The 27,492-nt window shown below is 39.9% G+C and overlaps 1 protein-coding gene across 2 annotated transcripts; it reads right to left on the reverse strand.

Moving 5' to 3' along the window:
* Nucleotides 1-83: 83 nt before the first annotated feature.
* Nucleotides 84-27,449, reverse strand: Cops2 (COP9 signalosome subunit 2). Of its 2 annotated transcripts, none has more exons than XM_003471770.5 (13): nucleotides 27,280-27,449; nucleotides 16,592-16,705; nucleotides 15,938-16,015; nucleotides 13,035-13,160; nucleotides 11,654-11,743; nucleotides 11,450-11,527; nucleotides 9,663-9,837; nucleotides 9,101-9,279; nucleotides 8,936-8,988; nucleotides 5,750-5,847; nucleotides 4,285-4,367; nucleotides 3,582-3,640; nucleotides 84-2,742 (listed from the first exon to the last, which is right to left on the reverse strand). In XM_003471770.5, the coding sequence occupies exons 1-13, from the start codon at nucleotides 27,331-27,333 to the stop codon at nucleotides 2,598-2,600; spliced, it is 1,332 nt and encodes a 443-aa protein (XP_003471818.2). In that variant the 5' UTR covers nucleotides 27,334-27,449; the 3' UTR covers nucleotides 84-2,597. The 2 variants fall into 2 exon arrangements, with proteins under 2 accessions (XP_003471818.2, XP_005004624.1); XM_005004567.4 differs by having other exon boundaries at nucleotides 11,654-11,764.
* Between the last annotated feature and the right edge of the window lie 43 nt (nucleotides 27,450-27,492).

Below are 27,492 nucleotides of genomic sequence, written 5' to 3' on the forward strand. Positions count from 1 at the left end.
GTACGTCATGTTTCAAAAAACTATACTTATTTTATCTTAAAGAACAATCAGTTATGTTGCATTAAGATGTGGATAAGGAGAAATTTTCAATCAAAAACTTTAATGTAAGAGCAAAAGCGAGCGACATAAATCCAACACTTGCAGACAGCATCTATGCCGAGGGTTACTCTGGAGTAAGTTTAACCTGGTTTAGAGACAAAAGAAAATGAGGTCAACAGTGCAAAATGGTATCAACTGCATACACAGTTTTCACAGAGTGGGAAAGATTCGGCCACTTGAGAAAAGCTAGGAATCAGGCCCCTTCCACCGTTGACTTAATGTCTGTTTCCCTTAAGCTCAGTTATGTTTTCAGAAGCATTAAGTTTCCAACCCTACAACTGATACACAAAAACACAGAAGTGTTGAAAAGGAAACAGCAAGTCAGCCTATTAAGGTATGTTAAAATAAAATACAAAAACATCCCAGAAGAAATGTGTCAAAGGGCTTAGAAAAAACCTAGGGATTATACTAAGTACAGCCTGTGCAATACATAAACAACTCCAGTAAGTTAGAGGTGAAGAGATAATTTTAGACACCAGTTACACTTGGCCCAGGCATACGTTTTCTCTCTATAGTCCAGGACTATTGTAAACCAGCAGAGGCATGGCGGCTGTCCCGCATTTTAAGAGTTGGAGGGCAAGAGCTAGACACATCATCCAAATCTTCGCATGAAATTCAACGTTAAACAGGGCTTTAGCTTTGCAAGGTTATCACATGCATACATATTTAAATACAGGCACAGAAACTTGTCATTTTTATTTGGGTAACAAAGGGTCTCCAAATCATATTGAAAAATAAATCCTAGTTAATATCATTCCTGTAAAAAATATTAGCACACTTTTCACAAATGTAAAAGAGAAGAAAATACACATAATTTTATATCTTAAACTTTTTATTCCCTATCATAGACATCAATTTTGTCTTTCGTTGTCTTGCAGTTTTCTACAATTTCCAACTTATACCTGTATTTATACTGCTAAATCTGCTAAAGACATTTACTGATTGCTTTCCTAAATCTAAGGATTATATAGTTTTAGTATAAATATATATCACATATTTTCGTAAAATTTTGACAAAACCGAATAAGCATGCCTCGTTTGAAGTCCATGCTCCTTCACTGTTTATAAAATCTGATTGAATGATCAAAAATTCTTGTTGTCACTCTGCAGGTACAGTCTTCCTTCTGGACTGCCACTCACGGTGTACAGAACAGGCAACAGAAAAGAACCACAGAAATTATGCTGACCTTAGTTCCTGCTTTTGACACTGAAAAGTAACGAGAACTTGCTTGAACATGAAACACCGGAAATTCAGGACATTCGGATGAACCAAGCTCCCTGGAGTCCCCTCGGAAGGCTGCGGTGCTCTCAGCACACCACCACTGCACAAAATGCCTTGCGGACTCCCTCAAAGCCAGGTGCACACTTCCTGCATGGCCTCAAAATTACCTTTCAGAAACTGTCACCTGGTGCCAAATACTGGTAACTAAAAATAAACTTGGCAATGTTGTTTTTTAGAAAACAATGTATAATCAAAAATTTACTAGTGTGTATTCTTAAACTAACTGGACCCAACTCTGAAAGAGCGAGCCCAGGTTTTGGGCAATGACAGCCTGCTGGCATTCGAAAACAGCCTTCCGACGGGGTCGCTGTGCAGGATAACATTCATTTAGCTGTCTAAATTCTGGCATATCTGTGTAAAGTGACATTCTGAGAGTTAAAACTATTCTTTTAAAAAGGAATACCATTCTTTAAAAAAAATTTATTATTTTAAAGCATCACTGTAATGTAAGTGTATTGTTAGAAAGTAGTTCTCCTTATCAATAAAGACTACTTTAAAAATCCTGAAAACAGGCAAGATTTCCAAGCTTTTTAATTATTAACTGAAGATAAAATAATTTGAAATTTCTAAGATACTAAAAAACAAAACAACCCCAAATATAATAAAAACACATCAAGAACCAAACTACAATTTCTGAGCTGCACTGTTTATTTTGCTGCTTGGAACCTCAGTGACAGTATGCCACTAGATTACGGGGTTTCACCTAAACCTTCACTACACTGCAGGTACAGAAATACACGGGCACAATTCTGGAGAATTGACATTTTGCAAAATGCAGCAAACATTTTCATTCAGACATGAGAAAAGGAAGTGTTCAAAAGGGTATGCATTTCAAGTTATTGCAGGTTGTGAGAGAATTTCTGCAGGTAAAACATGTTTAAATTTAACCAACAGTAGCGTGTCAGTGTATTTAAAATCATGACAAAATCTTCTCTCTGGTCATGTTGCCCACGACAAATTACTATGATGTTGTATGTCTAGGGCAAGATGTCAAATACAGCATAAATCCCATGGTATTTTGGTTTTCTTCTGGAGATTAAAGCTGTTTTTCTTGGGATAAATGCAGCAGCAAAACATAAACCAGTTGATCAAAAAAGCACTTCTGCCATTACTCCATTAATTTTCAGGACACATCAACCGACAGTAGTTTTGCCATTCCCAGTTCTTTTAAGGGTTACAACTCTGCACGTAAGAGGTCTGTACGAGCTTGCTTTCCGTTAAGCCAGCTTGCTGACTACAGCCTGGTTGAGAGAATTTAGTTGGTTGGTCCATTTATCTAGTGCAGTATAACGGGCACCGCCTCTCTTCTGATGATCCAGTTCAAGGAGCTGATTGACTTGATCAATTCGGCCATGGATAGTGCTGGAAATAAATGAAAGAAAATGTGTGCATGAGTAACTTCAGTAAAGATAGGTCTCCAGCTAACATTTCATAGAATGTGTGCATGGTACCGAATTAAGTTCAAAATTAAAAAGCTGTTGCCTACGTTAGAAACAGTGGCTCTGGCTGGCGACCATGCCTGTAACCCTAGCTCTCCAAGGAGGTGGAAACAGAGGTCAGCAAACTGGAACCCAGCGAGACTGTCTCACAGCACAGGGTGGAGGTGTATTGGTGAATGCAGCCAACGAAAGAGCTTTAGTTACAAAACTAAACCAGATTGCGGCGCATGATGGTATACGCCTATAATTCCAGCACCTAGGAGGCTCAGGCAAGAAGACTGCTGTGAGTTCAAGGTCAGCCTGAACTGCACAGTAAGACTGTTCTCAAAAGACAAAAAGCAAAAACAAAAACAAAAACCTAAACCTAAACCAATTTCAGCCACCTCCCTTCAGTATCAGAGTCACCAGGCACAGGTTTACCTAATTAACCAAGGGCATATGTCGTGAGGCTTTAAAGAATGTACTATTTAAGACAGATAAAATTTCAAAATTACTAACCTGAAAAATGTAAAAAGGAACTGTTCACTCACTAATTCTCTTGCTACGCTAAGTCATACAATGAGAAGTCTTTCTGAAAACAGAGCTTTCTCAGAGAGGATATGCTTCATACACTTGTCACCCATCAAAAGCCATCATGTACACATAAATATCTAATTGGAAATTAAGCCATGGAGTACTTCATATAAAAAATCATAATAAACCACCTTTGTCACTTTAGTTCAAAATTTATATTGCATGATTAAAAAATAGCAAAGCACTTACTTATCCAATATGCATTGCACCAGCAAACTTTCCACATCAGCTACGTCTATGTTTAACTCCTAGGACAAAACAGTCATTAGAGTTCTGCTACTTAACATTTCTTAAAGATTTTATGACTTTATATAATCAGGCTGATTACATAATTCATTTTCACTAGTTAAAGGAACTTTAGTAAAGAGATTTTTTTTTTTTTTGGCTTTTTCCTTTTTATCGGTACCGGGGATCAAACTCACGACTGCCTGCTTGCAAGGCAGGCGCTTATGCTGCTGAGCTAAATCCCCAGCCCCTGGTAAAGAGATTTTTAAACAAATATATTACCAATTCTGAATAGCCTCTAAAACTTTGCCCTGACACACATTTAACTTTGCAGTTGGAAGTATCTTTCTACTACGACTGTACGATTGAGGCTGGCCTTTTAGTAATGAAGCATTTCACCCACTACTTCTTTTTCTGTTTTCTTATCAGATTGGAGGAATCTTCAACATTTTAAAGATCTTCAGTTTCTCCACTGCAAGGTTAAAACTCTTTTCTGCTAACTCAAATTTATTCCCCAACCACAACAAAATTCACATTAAAAGTAAAGCCCTTAAGATATGCTTAATGTAATACTATACAGTGTTTCCACATTAGTACTGTTTTCAGAGGGAGACAGGTATACTGCATTTATAAGCACAAAACATAAGCATTAGAAGCTGCTAAGTACCTTAGAAATAAAAGGAATATGTATTCTTGTGTAAGGCTTAATTAACTTGATAAGCACTTGTGTTCTGATGTTTCGTAAAAGCTCTGAAAGAAAAGACAAGTATCAATACTTTTGTATGTAACAGTTTGTACACACTTATGAATCACACACTCCTATACTACACTGACAATCTTGAACCGTGTCTCCTGTCTCACATGGACGCAGATGTTTAATCTGGCGCATGCACAGCCGGACTGGAGGCGCCCTCCATTGTTTCTGTCCGTCTCCCTTACTCTGCTTATGCCGCCAACCCACTAACACACCCCTGCTTTCTCAGTCACAGGCCGCTGTCGGGAGTTAGACCTACCAGGAAGTGCTGGCCTATATCAGCCCAGTTCCTTGTTTTACGCTTTTGGAAGCCTAAAGTATATTTTATACACTGTTTTTTTTATAGTTTCCCCACATTATTTATACACAATTGTAATTTGCATTTTTAAAAACCATACTAGAAGTCACAGATGAAGTTTTTGGTTTTTTTCCTTAACTATAAAGTGCTATGGTATCATTCCAGGTCCACGTGACAACTTAACAAAAAGTCTAGGATGAAAGAGATAGGAAGGTGGGAACAAGAAAATATTAATTCTGATGTGTTATTTGAATTTCCTGGGCACCCCTGGAATCTAAGCACTGAAATGACTGTTTTGAATTGTCTTCAAACACCCTCAAATAGCCCCTGACAGTGAACCCTGGAGCTGGAAAGGCCCCAGAACAGAGTATGATTTTTGTCTCTGGTAATTCAGCAGAACTTAAAATAAACCTTAACAATTAATGCTGAGCTTAAGCATCTAGGACATGGAACACTGGGCGTGGTGGCATCACCTTAGTCCTAGCATGGTGGCTGAGGCAGGAGGACTGCTACAAGTATAAGGCCAGCCTGGGCTACACGGTGAATTCAAGGCCAGTGTGAGCTACACAGCAAGACACTGTCTCAAAAAACAAACAAAAACAAAAGCAGAGACAAAGCCCAACATGGAACAATATCTTAATTAGAAGAAAAACAAAAGAAGATACCATCTCAAACAAAACAGACCTCACCTAAGAACCTGACAGCGAGTGTGGTGGCACAAGTCTGTAATTCCAGCACTCTGTGAGGGCAAGGCAGGATTATGAATTCAAGCCCAACCCAGAAAATTTAGTGACTCAGAGAGATCCTCAAAATAAATTAATAAAAAAGAGGCGGGGATCTAGCTCAGAGCGAAGGCCCTGGATTCAACTCCCCAGAATGGGGACAGGTGGGGTGGGAGGTGTGGCCCATGTGATCACACTGGCATGAAACTGGCTAATGATTTCTTTCAGTTTTCTGATTGAAAGAGCAACCTGTCCTAGGAGCACACCAAGACATAGCCTGACGATCCGAGCAGTGCCACTGGAGGTTCCTGCCTGCCAGGGAAAACGGTCCGAGAGCCTGGTGGGCACCACGACATACCTTCGATGTGCTCTCTTATGAAAGGGTCATCCATGATGTTGCTGTGATTTGTTTTCAGGATCTTTTCAAACTCAGTGATGTCATTATTCTGATAGGCACTAACAGAGAAAACAGGGACACTTTGTCAAACAGGAAGAAATCAGATAACCCAGAGTCTGTTTTTCAATGTTTATATGCAACGTCTAATACATTTCTGTTTGATTATGAAAGCCAGAACAAAACACACATATATCCTTCTGATAAAAAAAAAAAACCAAAAATCTGGGCGGGAATGTAGTTAATGTGATGCTTAACATGCAGGAGCCCCCACACGCGGCCCCTGGCACCCAAACAATGACAACCACAGCAGCCACCACCTTTCTGACTTACTTCAGTATGGAAAGAGTAAATGAATCTTGTTTGGAGTTATATATTTACACAGAGCTAATTAAAATAACCTCACAATCTTAAAAGTTGAGAACGGAACATTTAGTAACTAATGCCTGACATCGTCAATTACAGCATGTATTTAACCCGTTAAGCGTTCTTAACGAAAGACACCAGGATTGTCGCCCAGACTACAAGCAGCAGCCCGGCCTTGTCTTCCAAATAAGAGCACATCCTCTCCGCAGGTTATCCCGAAAGTGCAGCTCCCTAATTTCTATCTTCTAGAAAGCTACCAGCAACTGCCAAAACTTGTCAGGAGAACACCTGGTCCTCAAGTCCCCTCGGCCTTAAATCCCACTGGGCTGTGCCCCAGCGCCACAGCGCTGCACAGTTAGTGGCACCGGAGCACACGGGTGCCGTGGACAGGGACCGGCTGCAGGTGGCAGGTGTCTGCCCAAAGCTGAGGGCTCAAATGTCTACGCCCAAGGAAACTGTCCGCACTAGGGGGCGCTACGGGTGCTGAGAAGGAAGAGCCAACCTTCTGGACAGGGCACCACTGTCTGCTCTCTACGTAAGACACAGCATCAAGCACTCTGCAGGCCCTCTGCTGCGCTGCCATCTCTTGGGTCGCAACGTAACTTCGTGTGAGGGGCAGGTGGCTCAAAGCTCCAACAGGAATTATTTTCCTCTAGTCTGCTGGCAACTGACTAGGGAGATAAAATTAGGAAGCATTACTCTCTTACCTACCTCCAACCCATTACCACAGTATCATACGGGAGGGCATGGGCAGACACTGCACACAGCCCTGTGAGCTCACATTTGCATCCAGATAATTGTAACTGTGGGATTTTCCCCATTAAGTAGAATTTTAAAGTCTTAGACAATACTGCAGGACATCATGTGTCACGTGTCTGGGTACAAATTTAGCATTAAAATAAGCTTCTGAGTTCCAGTATAGAGGCTTCACGGCGGTAAATGATCAGATATAATAAACATATAAAAAACAATTACTACTTTTTAAAGGTCTGATACACCAGTCCTTTATTTTAATATACAGTATTTAACTAATTTAATTTGTATAAAATACTAATGTCTAGGGCAAAACTTTTTCTTAGTTTTCTTTAAGAAGTTTAAAGTTTAGGTTGCTGCTTAGCAATTTAGATATGAACAAAATATTGAAAAAGTATTTTGAAGTTAATAGCCAACCGACTCATCTCTTACAGTACTAGCCAAATGTAGGTGCAAAAAACTACTTGAGATAAAGATGGAAGCATTTTGTTTTATAGGTAAAGCACAATTTAATAAACATATTAAAATATGCTAAAGAAATACACAGGAAAGAACTCACTTCCTAAGGGATTTTACTCTCAGAAGATTTGTACTTCAAAAAACAGAACAAAACAAAAACAAAAAAGAAATCCCAACCTGATTCTTATTTTTTCTATGTCTAAAATTAAGGTTTTAAAAAAATCTTACAGCTTACAAAAAGCAAAGAAAATAATGATACTTTATTTCATCTGGTCCTGGGACTCGAACTCAGGACCTTGCACTTGCTTCTCAGGCAGGCTCTGTGCCACTGAGCTGTATCCTCCGCAACAATAATATTTTAAAATGGAACTTATTATGAAAATAGCTACTTTTTGCAAGTACATATAATTTATAGATGGCTCATAATTTATAGTCCAATGCTATTTTTTAAAACCAGATTTTAAAAAATATCTGCTACCTCAAGTTACCTATGTACATCCACAAAAACACAGCCTATGTCCCTGTTTTCCCAGCCTCTGTCGAAGTGTACCTGGCCTGCAGTTTCTCGCACTTTCTGCAGAGACCCAGCCACAGAAGCCCAGAGCTTGTTGTTTCTAGCCCAAAGGAAAGGCTCTCTTGTTCAGTAATTTTCTAGCTTTTTCAATAAGCTTCTAGCTTTTTTATTCAGTATTTTTGTGGTAGTAGAACATGAATCCAGGGGCTTTGCCTTGAGCTACATTCCCCGTCTTTTTGTCTGTGTACAAACCCTGAGACAGGGCTTCACCAAGTTTCCTGCCTCACCTTCCCAGAGTGCTGGGGTCACGGGTGTATATCACTGTGCCTGGCTGTTTGATCATGTTTTCTAGACTCTTACTTAACGTTAACTAGTCATGGCAAGCTCTTCAGCTGGTAATCATCATTATTCACACCTTTCTCCACAGAAGCATTTAAGTCCTAGGTCTCTTACCAGCATCACCTATCTGTCTCTTAGCCCTCCACTTTCCAAAAGTAAGTACAGAACATTTACTTCTCAAAAAGAAGTCCAGGTGGGCCTTCAATCTGCAGCAATCCTCCTGCCTCAGCCTCCTGAGTGCCAGGATTGTGGGCAGGCACCACCATGCCCGGCCTAATAGGGAACATGTTTTAAAAATGATATTTTCAACTTTTCACTGATCCAATACATGAGTAGAACAATATACTTATGCAGTCTTTTTTCACTGGAAGTTCTTGACATCTCTTGAGCACTTAGTAATTTATTGTGGATTAAATCAGACAGGCAATAAATAATGCAAATGTCTTAAGATATTTACAACTAGTTTTATATTGAAAAATAGCAGGCATAAGTACACAAACACAGAGATAATAAAAAACCAAACAGTGAATACTTTGACAAAATTTGTGACTAATAGAAACAGCACAGCAAATTTCAGAAGATAAAAATTTCATGAGCTTCTGTGTATCTCATATAAAATGAAAGAGCAAGTGCTGACTGTTAACTGAACCCTGAGATATTTTTCTCTACTTAGGGGCCAGTTTAAAGAAATTTATCTTTATTGAAATATAAAATCTTACCTTACTAAATTTGTCATTGCTAGAATTTCTGGATCATTTTTGTACGGCTTAGCCTAAAAAAGAAAAGAAAGAAAATTTAGTTATGTATATGCAAAAAGAAAGACTCCTACTGATTTTTTACAGAAGACAGTTGACAAGAGAAAGTCACAAGTGAAGTGCACACACCTCCTGGGAGTCAAATGGATTTATCCCCGATTTCATTAGCATGTTTGCTAAGACCAAGTACTTTAAACACGTGGTTCGTCTTGGACTTCCTGATTCATCATAATTCTTGAAGGCTTCAAAAAAATCTGTGTGTGCCTTTTCAAATTCACCTTCTCTCAAGTGCATCTTACCACCACATTCTGTACGGAGTGAAACGTGAGGAAAAAAAACATTTTTAGTTCTGTAATAATAAGACTAATAGAAAGCAAATAAAATGTTTTATTAGCCTTTAGTCTTAGTGCTTGACCCACAGCATACATTTTAATGCTTCAAAACAGGCTTTCCACTGAACTCCATTTAGTCATCCTTAGTGTGAACAAGGTTCCCCCCATCACTGCATCTCAGGAACAGCCCTCAGGTGAATGAACCTACTGATAATATCTGTCCTGCTGACACTTCTACAAGACAAGAATCCGTCCTAATCTCCTTCTAGCATGACCACTACATGGACTTCAATGCTTTAATACAAACACGGCCTCTGAGCCCGGAGTCTGATGAAGGCGCCCTCCCCCACCCCACTCACCTCTGATGACGCCCATGATCAGCGGGTGCGGGATGGCAGACTTGATGTGCAGTGACTGTTCGTACAGAGCTTTCAGTTTTTTGTTATTTTTCTGTGCCGTGTACATTTGAATTTCCAAGGCATATATTTCTAATAACTGTGTACCCTTTTTCAGGTCATCTTCTCCATCATCAGTCTAGGAAAGCAAATAACTTTAGTTAGAAAAGCCAGAATTCAGAGACAACCTGGGGATTTTTATTTAAGTTAGTCTGGGAACCTCGTATTTACAATACTGTTTCTGTCTGAAAATGAACTAACATTTTAATCGGAAACCAGCACATTCACACTGTTCTTAATGGTCCAAAAAGACTGCAGGAACCCTTTTCACTTTGTAGTTACTGAATAAGGAAAACATGGCCAGAATATTTCATAGGTATAAAAAATTTCAGTGTTTATGTTGTAAAGTAGAAGGTTTACATATGATCTTCCCCAAACTATCACAGCAGTTTTAGACGCATTAATTTAATTAAAAAGCACAAAATCAAAGGGCCTCTGGGGAAATACAAAACTAAACAAGCTACAGTTCCTCATCTCAAAAATTTCACAATCTAGAAGACTAAGGTTTCAAAAAAAACTACAACACAAATGACAATGGTTCCAACTGAAGCATAAGCCAGTGCTCCCACAGTGAGAACGGGAGAGGAAGGACAAGCCCTCTGGGGGATGTAAAAGGAATCACAGGCATGGTGGCATTTAAGCTCAACATTAAAAGGTGATCAACAGCCCACAAAATGTGGCTATAGAAACAGTGTCAGGTCTGCTGTCAGATACACATAAGTGTCAAACACTAACATGAACTAAGTCCAAGTTCACTGTTTATTGAGTCTTTTAATCTAAAAGTCTGTTTATTCACTAAAGAATTATAACCAGTGTAAAAAATCTAGATTATAATGCATGTCTCACCGTAATTACTATAGAAGACCATTTAAGATCCTAACAGTACTTTTCCTGTGCTCACAAAGATACAAAGCAAAACTTCTCTAGAGGCTTTTCATTCTCTCTGGTTCTCACTCTTTTCTCTCTCTATATATATATTCTGAAAAAAGACGGCAGGCACCCTTTTCACTTCTCTATTAAACTTCTCTACTAAAAAATGGTTGCTCTACCATTTCCATCTCACACAGACTGAACTCATGGCTATTCATCTATCAGACTACAGAAAGAACAGGTAGAGAGCAAATCACTGAAGCAAAAACACTTAAGTTAAAATCTCCACAGGTGACTAAGTCCCCTGGTCTTTTCTCCCTCTGACAGAAATGACATCCACATCACTAGAGCAGCAGTACACAGTGTTAAAAGTTTTGACACAGGATTTCTATGTACACTTCGAAGATGTTGAGGATAAAGTAAGTACAAATGAAGAGCCCGGTAGACCAGTCCTCCTCACCGCAGCCGCACTTCACAGGCTGACGGTTCCAAGAGTGGCAGGCGAGGGTGTTCCCAGTACTCTCGCTCTATTTCCTTAGTGTGCACGACTAGATCTCAAGCCTTGTTCTTGCTAAGGGTCACGCCTGGCCTGGTTATAGGGTAGCTGCACCTCATTCCACAAAGGATGAGAATGGAAATCAGCACTAGGAAGAAATGCAATACTTGGGGAAAAATGAGCATTTAAAAAACTTATTTCTCAAGTTTTATTTTTGGGATAATGCTCAAATGAAAATATGCCCAGACTGTATTTCAAATGCAATTATTTCACATGTTTTTCTTTTTAAATAAAGAAATACTAAGGAAAAGGAAGAGAATGCTACCTGGCAGGACTGATGCAACTGGCGTAAAATTTTTTGAAGCTTTCCATATTCCTCTCGCTCTAAATATAATTTTCCAAGCTGTAAAACAAAAACCAAACTTATTAAAGTCAAAAATGATTTCAACAGGAAAAGGTGTGATGCTTAGGAACTATTTTATTAGGGAAACCCACCCACTCTCTAGGAGGAAAAAACTTCAGCTGTTACCTTTGTGTTTGTCTTAAACCACAGCCTATCATTCTTAGCATCTTTCAGAGCTTCCAGTGTCGTTTCGTAGAATTCCTGCAGCAAATCCATCTGACATAAAAAATCAGAATTCTATAATTGTAAACAGCAAATTTGTACCTGTTAATGAATTTGAACAAACTAAAAGTGCATCTCTGAACTTTAATACACTTAAGATACACTATTTGTACCTTACCAAATGTCTTCTAGTTCAGAAGATTCATTAACACAAACTAAATTTGTAAGTGTAGATCTGTTTGCATGTTAAGTTTTACAAAACCCAGAAAACATTTTCCTTTTAGAAATTCTTATGCTATCATAGGCTACATATGTCTGTCCTTCCAACCCAAGGACTTTCACTGGAAGGAAGCAAACAATGTATGACCCTGCTACAACAGCGTGTGTGCGTCTTACACACGCAACCTTTACTTGGCACCTCTTACACGGCAACCACTGAGCAATCTGCTAGAGAAACAAAGAACAAGCTCCGCATCCACCTCGGGCTCTGCTTTTGAATATTTGGTTCTCTTACTCTCCATTAACAAGACCACAAGGAGAAGGGAGCCCAAGACCAGGAAGATCTGGTTCTTCCAGGAAAAGCTGCCTGTCACTTCCCGACTACTGATGGCATAAGGCAAGTCAGACTGCCAGCCACCTTCTATCTATCCTTTTCAGAAGGCAAAGACTTTACATATAATAGCACATCTGATATAAAAAAAAAATCTGCCTGACATTTTCAATACGAAGAACAGAAATAAACTATCTCAAGAAATAAAGCTAAACATTAGGACTGTGCTGCTTAAAAGACTACCAACAATCTGAGTGAACATTATCTCAGTTAAACAGTGACTAAAAACATGGTCATCACTGCCTTTTTTAATGACCCAAATCTAAGAGAGTGATAGCACTCCCACTGTCAGCGCTGCCACCTTCATCATCAGGCCTTCCTTTCCCGACATCACCAGTCCCCTATGGAGGCCGACCTGACGGGAGTGCACCCTGCCCGGGGCTGCCTCCTCATCCAACCCCCTAAGCCACCTGTGTTCTGGGCTCGGTTCGAATCCCCACAATGTCCAGTGGTGTGTGCTTACCTAGCATGCAAGAGGTGCTAGGTCTGGCACTGCAGAACAATCAAAGAAAACAACATAAAAGGAACTATAAATGGGACCTTAGGGGAATCTAAATATAGTTTTGCAGCACCCTAATGATCACTATAATTGCTTTAACAGAACCTTTTTTCTCCTCTGAAGTACAAAGTCCGTGGAGGGGATGAGATGATCAATGCACATGACACCATGCACCCATCACTGTATATAACTAGCAGGTACTACACAATTTTTCAAGAGGAAAAATTGAGTCTAACCTGTTTAGAAGTGGAGATATAATCAAGAATAGAATTAATAGATTTTTCAGAATAATTTCTTGTGACTGCACTCCGAATATAGGTCAAAAGTTGTTTATATCTATTCATCATTTCTGGAAAGTTTGTCTGTGAGGGAAGAAGAAAGCAAAGATACATATTGTGCAATAAACCACACACACACGCACCCATGACTAAGATACAGTATATACCACTACCAAACTGAAATCGTGTAACTCACATACGATTCATAAAGTACTTTACAAATACTTCAGACACTTCACCTTAAATTTGAAATGACTACATTCTTCAAATATACGAACTATATTTACAAAGCCAGTCCACGAACAAGTGCAACTTCCATATTTCTCAAATTTTGAGTATTATTCACTGCACACAACACATTTTCTTAAATCATAAAAACTACTAAAATAGTCACAGAGCAAAAGATACAAGTAAGACCTAATTTTCCAATGTCCTGGGGTACAGCTATCTGGATCATCAGTGACATCCCCTCCTGGAGATGTACCCTTCACCAGGAAACTCTCCAGGAAGAGCTACGTATTTATGTTCTCCACAGAACCAGCTGGCTCTGTGTAACAATGTCCTCAGGCCTCAGGAGGCGTCTCACGTCAGGTCCTCCCACACGGGATTCTGTTCAATAGCAGTGACCGTAATGCTGTGGTTCCCTGCATCTCTGTTTATACTACTGTGGGGTATTCCAGAAACACCAGCCATCTGAAGAAAGAAACTAGTGGGAGTGAAATGTCCAGCAGTTAAACAGCAGGAAAGACTCCGGCTCCTCATCCTGAGTGCCCACGAGCGTCAGCTTACGAGGTTAACCTCATAACCAACTGCCCACAGTGCCCGCAAGCCCTACCTGCTCTAACCCTCCTTTCATCGCGTTCTAGTCTCTCTGGACCAGGAGACAGAGCTTTTTAGACTAACAGACCACGTGTGTTTAAACAAATGATAGATGTCTACATATTTCAAACTATTTTTTTGTTTCTAAAAATATAGGTTTTCTGTGGGAATAAATGAGTAATGTGAGTGGCAAAACTCAAATTACAGAGCGTTTCTTAAAAGCAGATGAACTAATGACTGTCCCAACTCTGAGAGTGCATCCTAGTACAGAAAAGAATTTTTAGCAAAAAGTCAGAGTTCTGAGTTGATCTCTTTGTGCTATACTTTAGAACTCATTTTTCTTTCTTTCTTGTTTTTTTTTTTTTTTGGTACCGGGGATTGAACTCATGACCACGCACTTGCAAGGCGAGGAGCTTATGCTGCTGAGCTAAATCCCCAGCCCAAAACTCATTTTTCAAAAATAGTGTTATTATAATTACAGATCGAGGGAAAGTTTAAACAAACTGGTTTTATGTGCAATGGTAAATACATAGAACAGTTGCTAATACCCTTCTAATTTTTTTTTTTCTTTTGGAGACAGGTTCAGGCTGATTTTGAGTTCACTATGTAGCCCAGGCTGCCTTGATCTCTCAAGTGCTAGGATTACAGACATGTGCCACCACACCTGGCTCCTTCTAATTTTTTATTGCCTGAAACAACACAGTGCCAAGTCCTATTTTGAAGCCAATTAGAAATTAGAGAAAGGCTGAAAGCTGAAATCACTCCTGAGCAAAAGTAGATGAAGCAACACAAAACACAACCCTTCCCATCTCTGCTTGAGGTAAAAAGGCGAAGCCAAGCACTGTGGTTTAGATCTTAAGTGCTGCCCAGACACTCGTGTGCTGAGTGCCTGGTCTCCACCTGGCGACACTCCTGGGGGCTAGTGTGGCCCATGGTGGATGGGACCTTGGAAGGAAGCTCTGTCAGTGGGACCTGGGGCCCCCAGCCCTGCTGCTCTCTTCCTTGCTGCCTGGCTGCCACCCAGTGTGCAGCTTTGCTCCACATCTTTTGCCAGGATGCTCTGCTGGCCACAGGCTCCAGAGTAAGAGCCAGCTGATAATGGGCAATGCCCCTGAAACTGCGAACCAAAATAAACCTCTTTTCCTTTTTCGTGATTCTGTCGGGTGTTTTGTCACAGCAGTGGGAAGCTGACTAGCACACCAAGTCTTAAGGCTGCATACTGTTGCTGGTGCAGTGGTGGCGCAGGCCTGGAATCCCAGAACTTAGGAGGCTAAGGCAAAAGGAGGATCACCCCAAGCTCCAGGCCAGCTGGGGTTACATAAACGAGTTCAAGGCAGTGTGAACTACACAGTGAGACCCTGCCTCTCAAAAAAAGAAAAAGGTTGTACACTGTTTAAATGGACTAACGAACTAAACTACTGGTGATACATTAAGACAAATTTTTTTGGTTCTAAGGACTGAACTCTGGCCTCAGCACTGAATTACACCTTCAGTCTTTTTTTATTTTTGAGAAGGGGCCTTGTGAAGGACTAAGATGCCCAGGCTGGGCTTGACCCTATGATCCTAATGTCTCAGCCTCCCAGGGCGCTGGGATTGTAGGTGTGAGTCAACATATCTGGCCAGCTAGATTTTTACAGGAACTCTAATGTCATCTCCACTCAAAGAAATTTAAGCACTGAATGTTGAACCTTGAGTGTCATCGACATCATTTAATTAAAAACTCCTATCCCTTAGGACACTTGGTACTTACTCCATAACCTTCCAGGCCATTAATTTAAATACAGTAAATAATAACACAGGTAACCACCATGTACAAAGCTAAAGGATAAGTTTTCTTAATAGAAATTTGGACAGCCCGTGCAAAATTAGAAGAAAAAATAAGTGACAGTATTGTAGTCCTAATTGCAATGCAGACTAAAATAGAAACCTATCAACAGAACGATCTCAGATTAAGTAGGTACAGTGCCATTTTGTTGTAATGAGCTTTTAAACCCACAGGAAGTATTCATTACTACTATAATTCTCCTCAAAACAAATCTTACCAACTTGAAATTAATCTTAATCATTTGTTTCAGTGCTTTAAATCCCCATTCTCCTTTTTCACCTTCTAGTTCCAAAACCTAAAAAGGGAAAAATTTTTAGTTTAATATTAACACATTTATTTTTAATGACAAGTGTCTACATTTTTAATTTAATGTCATATTCATAAAAGATTTCCCCAACAATTCTACCATTTTTCAGGATTGTCTTTAAAAAGACAAGTTTTCAAATGCTTTCTTATGGATCAGTGAGCTTATTTTGAAGTTCTTTAATTAAAAGATTAAGAACCAATAGCCAGTATTTCCCCTGTCTGCCACCCCAAGTCACTCTTGGTAAGAATGATCCAAAAATGTATCCTGAACTAAGAAATCAGTGTAACCTGCTCCAAGAGGAAAAAGACTGTGGTTATAATTTGTACTGACCATCACGTTGGTTCTCCTACCAGTATGCAAGTGTGCTTTTCAGGACATTCGATTGGAAAACACAACAGCCCTTTAGAAATGTATGCTTACGCTGCATAGTGCAGCCTTATGGGATTATCGCTAAGTATTCCAGACGCATTTCTGAGATAAGACCACTTTGGGCTTAATTTGGTTTGAAACATCATTAAAAATGTAAACTTTAAGGCATAAAAAAAGCTGAAAAAAAATACAAACCTTTTGGAAGCTGCTTAAAGCTGCTTTTGGGTCATCTTCTTTTAACGCTTTGGAATTATAGTACTGATTTTCCAAATCCACATTTGGCTCCGAGTTACTGTCTTCAGAGTATTCCTGTGTGTTGGAAAGGAGACATTAAGTGGGAAAAATAAATAAATAAACAAATAAATCTACATATTACATTTAAAAAGTCAACGCTGTTGGGATGGGAAAACTATACATTTACACAAAGACAAAACAACCTTGAAAACATAGGAAAATGCAAACCAGTACTGGGGCTATTGATCTCCAACAGTGGTCAGTCTTTTCTTGGTCACTGCGCCTGACAAAACTCTAATGTAAATGTGTTAAAATTATTCATCATTCCCTCTATATTCCAATTTTTTTTATACCCTAATACTAAATTTCATTGGTCTAATGAGGCCTAACTAGCTAGGATGGTATTCTAATGCCAAAAATAACTGTCTGTTCATAAGATTATTTGTTTTATGTGCATTTCAAATTATAATAGCTATTTATATTAATATATTTTAACTTTCCAACATTTTGAAATAAGTAAACCAAAATGAATTTACATAATTTTAATGAGATTTTTTTCCATCATATAAATTCAGTTGTTAGTGAAAAACAGTAAAGGGAAAATTGAGATAAAATAATCATGAATGTGGAGCAGCATAAATTTTAAATACTTTAAATAGATATTCAATCTAAAAATGGTTACAAAGCATATGGAGATTATGGCATAATTAAAATTATTTTAGGAAGCCACAAAACAGTTATTATTTCCTCGTCAGCTATAAGCCTTTACAATGGAGCAAGTTGATGTAAAATTAAGGATAATGCTTGGTTAACAGGGGAGACATGACACAAAAAGAACAGTATCACAGAGTTATTTCTAAATCTAAGTACGGTTAATTTTTTCACAAGAGATATTTATGGAAAATTCTGTAAAGCCTCATAAAGGCAGAAGAGTGAAGAAAGGCATAGTGAGTATAGAAAGTTCAGAATATGTCAACACAAGATAAATTTTTTTTTTTTTTTTTTTTTTTTTTGTCTTTTTCCTTTTTATCGGTACCGGGGATCGAACTCACGACTGCCTGCTCTCAAGGCATGCGCTTATGCCGCTGAGCTAAATCCCCAGCCCCTAACACAAGATAAATTTTTCAGAATCCAAACGGTGACTGGGATGTGTGCCCTCCAAAAGATAATCAATTCCTTATAGAAGACACGAGTGGTCTGAAGACCTGGCACTGGTAGGTTTAACATGAAAGTCCTGTGGAATGTTCTTTTGGAGAAAGGGTCTCACTGCATAGTTAAGGCTGGCCCTGAACTCACTAAGCAGTTCACGCGGGCCCTTTTGCCTCAGCCTGCCAAGTGCTGGGATTATACCACCACGCCTGGCTTGACTTCCTAATCTGTGTGATCTAGGTTGGAAAATGATAAAACTACAAAACAACGATAAGCGTCTTCATACCCAGTAACGGAATGATGCTATCTATAGTAGTGAGGGATCTAAAACTGGCAAAATGAGAATTGCACACAGGACAGCATCAACAGCAGGCAATGAAAGTGAAAGCAGCTCTGCTGCTGGGTCATGAAGCATCCTTACCCATCTGCCTTTAAAATACACCTCCACTCTTTCCACCTTGGCCTTATTCCCTGCCACTCACCTCGTAGCAAGCCACCTCCATCTCTCCACAGACTGCAGTGGCCTTCACATTTTGCCTTTTAATCTTCAAGTTCCAATCTTTTCATGGTTAAGCTGATCTAATAAGCTTCAAGAAATCTGCCATCTCTTCTCCTCAAAGGTGGCATTCCACTGCTCAAAACTGAGCTCAAAATTAAGTAATGAAATTGAGTTCAAAATAATAAAGACTTGCCTCTCAGTGCACACTAGAACCAGACCTGCCTCTCCCAGTCCCACCAACCGACCACCAGCACAGGCACTGTTCTCAGCACAGAGCTCCCATCTGTAGACGCTCAATAAGACAGGACAAGAAGTTTTGCAGGTCCTGGACATCTGAAGCCACTTGAAGATTTACACTGGATGCTTCAAGGACTTTGCCCACTGAGGTGCAAGACTGCCAGAGAACTTGTCAACAGATTTTTATTAAAATCTTCCTGCCTGGTGCCCCTTGCCTTCTTTCCATTCCTACAGAAAGGACCCACTTCTCTTCGTTCCCTACAGACGGCCTTTCCGCCTTCTGTCTGCCTGTACCCAGGCACAATAAACTGCAGGCTAGCTGCCCCTTTACACAAGTCTGGTAGTCTCTGCTCTTTGTGCTGTTCCTTACACAGCATGTCCAGCCTTGTCTCCTAGCACACTTCTCCATCCTCTCTGCCTCAGCCACCCTGTCTTCTCACTCACCCTGAGACAGGGGTTTCCTCCTCTTTTCACTCTTCACTCGGCTACCTAGGACAGACCATTCCAGACCTCAGCAGAAGGGCCCTCTCCTCAAGAAGACTGAGACCTCTGCACTCTTTTGGGAATCAGTCCTCCAACTGTCTCAGTCACTTGGAATAGAAGCAGACATTTCCATGTCCTTGCATCTAAGATATAGCAAAGACATTTTAAGAGCCTCATTCAATATTGCTCAATGAAACACAGAAATAGCTTGTTGAACTAGAAAATCACCCTTTTTCTTCTGAACACAGCCCTGAACCTGAAAATGAATGAAAAATATTCCCGATTTACATTTATCATAAAGCCTAAGAATTCAGACTCTCATTCAAAGTCCATTTACTTTTGGTTTCTTGACCTAAAATAGATTAGAAAAAACCAACTAGGCGAGGATATGGGAAAAGTAGAAGCTGAGAGGTAAACGCAGCAATAGGATTCAAATGACAAAGTTTCTCAGCAAAAGGGAAATTGAAAATATTTTACATATTGAAGGGATTAACTTCATTTATCCAGAACTTAATGAACCAATTATAAAACTGCTGAAAACAGGGTCCTTTATGTTTCCTGCCCGGTCTCATACCATGCTTCTTTATCTAATCAGTAAAGCCAGCTGTAGTCCTACCTCGGTGCTGCTTGAAACTTGAATTATTACTGGACATCTTTTGATATGAAATTTGTCCTAGCACTCATCGTTTGTTTGGGTCTCGACAAACAAGTTACAACTTGGTGTTGGTTACCTCATGGCTCACTGCCCTTTCTGGCAAAAAAACAATGTTTGGTACTTGTGGAATGTGGTATTCATTGCGTCTGCTAGAACCAATTAATGATGAATAGCAAGGCACTCCGTGCAGTTTTATAAGGCTGGCTACCTCCAACTTCTGGGATCTGACAGATCTCACATTAATGAGATTTTTGAATTCTAGATAGATGACTCCCACAAAACACAACAACTGGCTTAACAATCTACTGCTCAATGTATAATCTTTTGGTGTGTCACATTACTTATGTATAAAATGTATTTTCTGCATAAGTGAAACGCAGCTATTAGACATTATCACTAAAGTACACAAAGTAAAGAGAAGTGCCATGACTGATGTGCGACCAGTGAGGTATGAACAGCCTGCCGGTTATGATCTGTAACACCATGCTCATCGGTCCCAACCAGCCACCATGATACCGCTAACCCATTTTCTGCAGTTCAGTGAGTAAAACGATCACCACAACCTGGGTATGACACCAAACTGTTCTTTAGTTACTACATCCGCATTATTTAAAGAACTAACAATGTTTTAAGGAAAAGTCTTCAGAGGAACAATTGTACTGTTTAAATATTTTTATTATTTGTGTATCACTTTATAATGGGGACACACTCTGAGAAATGTGTCATTAGACAGTTTCTTCATTGTGTGAACATCATGAAGGGTACACACAGAATCGAAGACAGATACTGCATCACTAGGGAAAATAATTTTATGGACCTCCTGCATATATGCAGCCTATGATTGACCTAAACATCATTATCGAGCACAGAACTATTTATGCCAGCAACTGAGTACTGTGCACACAAATGCAAATGCACAGTCTATGTAGGGACTGTACACAACACAGAATATAGAATATACAATACAGAAAGGCAGATACGCTAAGCGGGAGCTGCCAGTGATGAAGGACAGCTGAAATGAAGCAATTATCATGTACCAAGGCAAGGAAGTGTGACACAGTATTACACATATGGGAGATTCATGAGTAGTGTGGGAGGAAGCTCAGGACATGTGCACAGGGTTGGTGTGAGATGAACTGGCACTGGACTGAGAGCAGGACAACAGAAATCTTGCCAGTTCTGATCCAAGGGAAAGCTACAAAGAAAAGATTTTACAAGGAAATAATCGGTTTTGTGTTTTAAGAAGAGCTCTCTGGCAACAAGAGGTCAGATCAGCTAGCCATGGTGGCATATGCTTGTAAACCCAGCACTTAGGAGGCTGAGGCAGGAGATCAAGAATTCAAGGCCACTCTAGGGTATAGAACCAGAGTCAGCCTGAGTCACACAGACAAACCCTACCTTCAAAAAACAAAACAAAACAACAAAAAGAAAGATAGAGGTGTCATTCTAAGTATGAGAATGAGGGGGAAGGAAAACGATTGGAATTAAATAAAAACAAGATACTAATGATGTCAAAATAAAGTACACCTACCATATGAGCACAAGATTAAGGAAAATAAAGTTACCTATAGTAAATACCAGTGGAATAGTAACCTGAAGTGCCATTATACTTATACACTTATGTTACATGGATAATAACAATTTGTGAAAGTTTAAGTGAAATGTTTAGGAAAGAAGTTGAAAATTTAATCAATGGAAAATTTAATCAATCAAAACCCAAAGAATCCAAGCAATCTATGTAAAACAAGCAAGCACTTCAACACTGTAAAAGGCACTAAAGTGCTTCATAACGTCAAGCTAGTTACATAACTCGGGTCCTGGAGTCTCCCCAAAACCATGTGTGACCCCTTTACACTATCCAAATCTCTCCTTTCCTCGGATACACCGTGTGATTTTCAATCTCTACTTTACCACAAACGATCTTTTTTGCTAGGAACTCTAAACCACATTCCCCCTCAGCATCTCCCTTCTCTCCTGGGAGGTGCATGCATTGAAGGCTTGCCACCTCTCCTGAGCGGTGTTTCTAGCCAGCCTGTCTCTGGGGCACACGCTTCACACCACGCTCTGTAGACATCGCCCCTACGCCCCTCATAACCCTGAAGGTTCTTAAAAGCAGGAACTTTCTTCGGTCCATTTTGTATTTTTGGAGCATGGGACACGTCAGAACGCTGGTAAATGCTTAACTGAAATGACAAATGGGTTAATATTCCAAAATAACAACACCCGACAGCATCATCAGGAGGGCAGCCCCTGCTACCAGGCCTCGCTCCCCAGTCCTGCACTTGTGTTTCGGGTCAGCTCGGGTTCTGAGAAGCGCACGCAGGGATCGACACTCACTGCCAACCGTGCTTTCTGGAGACCCTAGCACGACCGACGGCCTCACCAGATGCGGGCACCCTCAGCGGTACATGTGCATGTCTCACTATTAAGTACTGTATGTAAAACAAATCCTAAGAGGCTTCTTGTGGTTTAGTCATGAAGTTATTCAAACTTTTAAAAATCCATTTAAGTTAGTTATCTGAGTTAGGGAACTCAGAATGCTCTTTTACTTGTCCTAAACTCACAGTCTTCCGATCAAATTTCCCAACGAGAGACGCCGCAGACCCAGGCTGCAGCTCCCGATGAATCCCCAACAGATCGCCCTGTCAGTCAGTTCAGGCGCAGCGCCCATTCCCTCGGGTCAGATGGGGGGCAGAGGTTAACCCTAGGAAAGTGTCTAATTCCCGCTGAGGTCTGCGCGTCCACCCAGGGAAGCAATGCACAAGCACACTTTTACTTAGTTGGATATTCAGTCTGTAGACTTAAGTCACTATGAAAAGTTTCAAATTTATTTTATCTATGCTTATAAAATAATGGTTTAATCTGTTACTTAGATTTATACAAATTTATTTCACTCTTAGGATACAAGAGCTGTCTCCTTGACTTACTTTGGTTACCCTTGTTTAAACCACCCTGAGCTCATTATATAATCACACTTCTGAGGTAACCTGGCCTTTCTGAGAGCTCATCAAATCAGTTTTTCTTTCAACTACTGGCTTTTAAAGGCAGTATAACTATTCCAACGATACTGGCATGGATTCTAGTAACGCTTCTGAAATTCTCAAGAAAACTATTAATAGGAGCCAGGTGTTTTTCTCCAAAAACAGCATCACCCATGCACACCTTAATGGCACCTTATGCTCTTGCACTTATCTGTAGCAATTTTTAAGATAAATTAAAAAGCAATGTGGCTGGGCATGGGGGTGCATATCTGCACAAGGCTGAGGCAGGAGGATTGCTGTGAATTCAAGGCCAGTCCCAGGTAATAATGAGCTCAAGCCCAGCCTGAACTACATAGCAAAACCCTGTTTCAAGAAAACAACAAACAAATAAACAAAGACAAAAAAGTACAACCCAATGCATACAACAATAAATAAATCAAATGCTATACAGTGGTAAGAGAATGATGGCAGTAAGGATGAAGATTTGATTACCTATAGAGGGAATTTCAGGAACAAGTGGAAAAGAAATTTTAATGTATTTATGTACTTTCTGATAAATAATGCCTATGTGCTACTGGTTAGATATGCTTCAGGCTCCAAAGACACTTTTCTAAAAGGATCTCTAAAACTTGAGCAACCACAGACTTGATATTTGGCCTCCCAAGACCAAAATACATTTTTCTTCATCATTATTTTCTATTTTTTAAATTTTAAAATGAGAAAAGAATAAAAATGACAGAATTTCAAACAAAATAATTGGAGATTAACAAAGGTCAATGTATTGCATATTATCTTCAAAGCAGTTGCTCAGATTACAAAATATTAGACATGAAAAAATGATCAAAGCAAAAATCGTTCTTTCTGATGAGCTAACAGAGATTTGTAGTAATTACCTATCTTGTACATTTATATATGTATATAATCTTTTACCTTCTTTTTTCCTTTCCCCCATCTCAGTTGTTCTTTCCTTTCAAGCAGTTACTTTCCCTTTCCCAATATCTATCATACATTTTGGATCTGACTCTTTCTCTTTTCTTTTTGTTTGTTTGTTTGGCACTGGGGATTGAATTCATGACTTCGCACTTGCCAGACAGGTGCTTGTACCACTGAGCTAAACTCCCAGCCAAAACACCACATCTTTTTTTTTGTATCAGGGATTGAACTCATGACTTTGTTCTTGCCAGGCAGACACTTTGCCATTGAGCTATCCCCGGCCACTGTTTCAGTTTTTACAGAGATAATACATGTTTATACATGCAAATCTGTTTTACTTTAAAGTATGGTCTCAAGTTGCATCCATTCACCTATGAAAGCCTCAAGTTTATCCTTCTTTATAGCCTCCTAGTACTCTATTGTATAAAAATACATCTGTTTTATCCATTTTGTTGATGATGGGCATTTGGGGGTGTTTCCAAGATACAGCTATTACACATTGTGCTGCTATAAACATAGGTGCACATCTATCACTGTGGCAAGATGTTTTCAGTTCTTCTGGGAAAATACTAGATTGCTAGAAGAACAGCTAGATTGAATGGGACCTCCAAATGTAGTTTTAACGAATTACCACATTGACTGTACCAGTCTACACTTCCACCAACATGGATGGTAGCGAAGGGTTCCTTTTTCTCCACAACCCTGCCAGCATTTATTACTGGTTGACTTCCTGATCACAGCTATTCTTTCTGAAGTGAGTTGGAACCTCAGTGTTTTAATTCACATTTCTTGAATGACCAGTGGTGGTGAACATTATTTCGTATTTTTATTTGTCATTTGTATTCCATCTCAGATGGCCATTTTTGGATTGGGTCTTTGATTTTTCAGTTTTTTTCAATTCTTTATAGGTTCCAGATGTTCATCACTTTTACCTTGCAACATCTGCCTCTGCCTCCAGCAAGAAACTACATAAGTTTGCAAGAAATAATCAGCAATAATTTATTTCGGGACTTTTTTTCAGTGTTTTTCCCCATCTAACTAAATTGGGGTACCATGGGTTACAGTCGTCAGTACTTTCTAAACTTAACACGCACAGTGATTATGTGTTCACTGTGTGCAGAGCACTGGTGGCGGCCCTTGGCTCTCAGGTGATCTATGACAATGGTGACAGGAGATTCTGTAACATTTCCTGTAGCTAAGGCTGTCGTCCCATCTGCCCGCTCCAAAAAGGAGACAAAAGTAGTAAAATTTTAGGATATTAAAGCTGCTATATAATAAAACAGGATAAATTCTATTAAACATTTGACCATTAACCTCAATTACAAGCTACAGGAGGGGAACACAAATTAGTTACAACTTGGTGATAAGTTAAAGTGGAATGATTCTATTTTTCAGACAATAATTTTTTATAATTCACTTAACCACTCAAATATACAATATCCTGCCTTGCAAAACGTCTTACGAATGAATAATTTTTGGTATATGTGCTGCCAAAGTGAGTGCATAAAGAATAATTTTTGGAAAGGAGTTAGTCTGTCTTAATTCTTTTCAGAAAATACTCAAAGTATGAAGTAACTTCGTGTTACAATGGCTTAATTGTTTAATTACAATAGTTAATTTATCAACTGCCATACTGACTTAAAGAATGAATGATGCTAGTTACTATTTACTGTTATTGGATCAGCAAATAATCTATAAATCTGTAACATTTGTAGTAGATTAAAATGCATTTATATGTAATCTCTTACTCCTACATTCACTGCTACATAGATTGATTACTATCCTTAGAAAATGCCTGGTTCTCCCTCTGATAAAATTCAAAAAGACTTTAGAAATAAGAGGTCAAGTATATTGTATTTCTTCTGTATCTGTTTCTTCAACTGAGTGTTGATTTTTATTTTTAATCTTGGACACAGATCAGTTACTTTCTTGGGTTAAAAACAGTACAGAAAGACTTTTAATTCTTCAGGTGATATTTTAACTACCTAGAATTGGCAAAGGAAAAAGGGATTTAAGGTATTAAAATTTATCAAAGGATAGCCTATAAAATATGCTGATCATCACTGTGATCTGAAACATTCATAGCAGTAGTCAACATTTTAACTACAATGAAGTGACAGTTTTCCAGCAAACAATCTATTATTAAAAAGCAATCTCCCTAAGATAGCAAGTCAATTCTGTAGACTTTCTGGACATGAAGAAACTGAAAAAAAGACTTAGGCAAAATAATTATTGTAAACATGAAATAACAGCCAATCCCTTAATCTTTTACTACTAAAACACAGAATGACTTAATTTACTAGAAAGTGAGAACTAAATGTCTAAATATTGTTTATTCAACTAAAAGTTTTAACTGTTAAGTAGAGTATAACAGCGTCCACTATTCAACATATGATTTAAGAATCCAGACTGTCCCTATATGAGAGTCAAGGGAGATGTATCAGAATGAATGTGGAGGGAGGGACACACCCAAACTTCATTTAATTATAGAGTAATCCAAACTCTTGTATTTTTCTTAAGTTTTTTTCCCAAACCAAAAACAATTGCATATTCAGTCTTATTACACTGTGCACATACTATAAGCCCTAAAAGAGCAAGGGGAACTTTGCACTTAAAACATTTTTAACTAAAAATTTTGCAAAAATTATCCTGTTTACAAAATGTGCGTTCTGGTCACTAGAAATTATTAATGGATTCTCTGATACTGCAACCAACTTACATATTATCGCAAAAATATAGTAACACAGTAGCTTGGGACTTTCTGGCTCATGAAATAAAAATAAAAGATGAGCAAATTTCCCAAAATACCTACTACATGACTTTCCCATAACTGCAGCACTATCTGATCACACACAAACACTCCCCAAATAAAGTTGACGCTAATTCTGCGGCCAGATAATTCTTAGTTCTCACAAGATGTTTTTGAGTAGCAACCAGAAACGTGGGGTTTTTTAAAACTTGTAAATCGTCTTTTTTGTTTTGTTTTTTCATATCATCATTAGAGTACATAAATTCGTTTATTTCTATGCTGTTGTTTTAAACTTTGAATACTGGAAATTTTCTGAAACCATAGCACAGCCACTAGTTCAACCCTTTTCCCGCTCCCCAAAGCAACAATAACAAAAAGCAGAATTTTCTTCCCCAGCTTTCTTCTAGGAAGAAACCAACACGTCGTTAGATTACTTCTCTCTTCCTTTGCTCTGAACTCTCGGTAGCATCTACCTTTCCCTAACACGGAAACAAACCCTGGGCAAGAAGATCCTCGAAGCCGCCCTCGCCGGGAGCGTTTAGCGGCCTGGCCCGGGCCGGGTCCCCGGTGTGCGGAGCTGTCGTCTTCCAGCATCTCTCGGGGCGGGCAGCGGCGGGGGCCCGGGATGCTGGCTGGAGGGCGCCCGGGCCCAGGGCGCTGCCGGCCCCGCCGCGGCCCGCGGGAGGCGGAGGCCCCAAGAGCAGACGCCAGGCCGGGGCGGCGGTGCGGAAACGGAGCGCAGGCCCGGGACCCCCGCCGCTCCCCTCCACTCCCCTCCCTTCCCCCATGCAGGGAGCAGGCCCGGGCCGTGCGAGCACCCAAGAGCGAAACCCGTCCTGTCACTGCCCCCTGGAGACGCCGAAGGGACGCACGCTCCACGCCGAGGGGCCGCGGCCACTCCGCCTCGCGCCCCGAGAGCCTGACACCACCTCCTGCCCCACAGCTGCGTCCCCGGCGCCTCACCAGGTCGTAGTCCTCCTCATCATCGCACATGAAATCATCCTCCATGTCAGACATCTTGGCCGGGAGGGGGGAGGGGCAAGGGAAATTGGAGACAGCCTCCTCCCACAATCCTCCGCGGTTCGGAGGCGTCGCTCCCAGCTTCTAGCCTTGCCGTGGATGTGTAAGCGGCCGGGTTGTCCACCCGGAACCAATGCGCTGAGCACGGAGTGCTTT

The sequence above is a fragment of the Cavia porcellus genome, unplaced genomic scaffold (genome assembly GCF_034190915.1).
Source record: "Cavia porcellus strain 051 isolate PalLab524CR breed Dunkin Hartley unplaced genomic scaffold, mCavPor4.1 scaffold_1, whole genome shotgun sequence".
Classification (NCBI taxonomy): Eukaryota; Metazoa; Chordata; class Mammalia; order Rodentia; family Caviidae; genus Cavia; species Cavia porcellus.

Bases quoted from the DNA above. Each gene is read 5' to 3' on its own strand.
- Cops2 (XM_005004567.4), bottom strand. From the start codon at position 27,333: ATGTCTGACATGGAGGATGATTTCATGTGCGATGATGAGGAGGACTAC. The intron at 11,765-13,034 runs GTTAGACTCAAT...TTACAATTATAG, and splicing joins ATATCTCCACTTCTAAACAG to AATTCTGATTTTTTATGTCA. The intron at 11,528-11,653 runs GTAACAGCTGAA...TTTGTTTTACAG, and splicing joins GGTTTAAGACAAACACAAAG to CTTGGAAAATTATATTTAGA.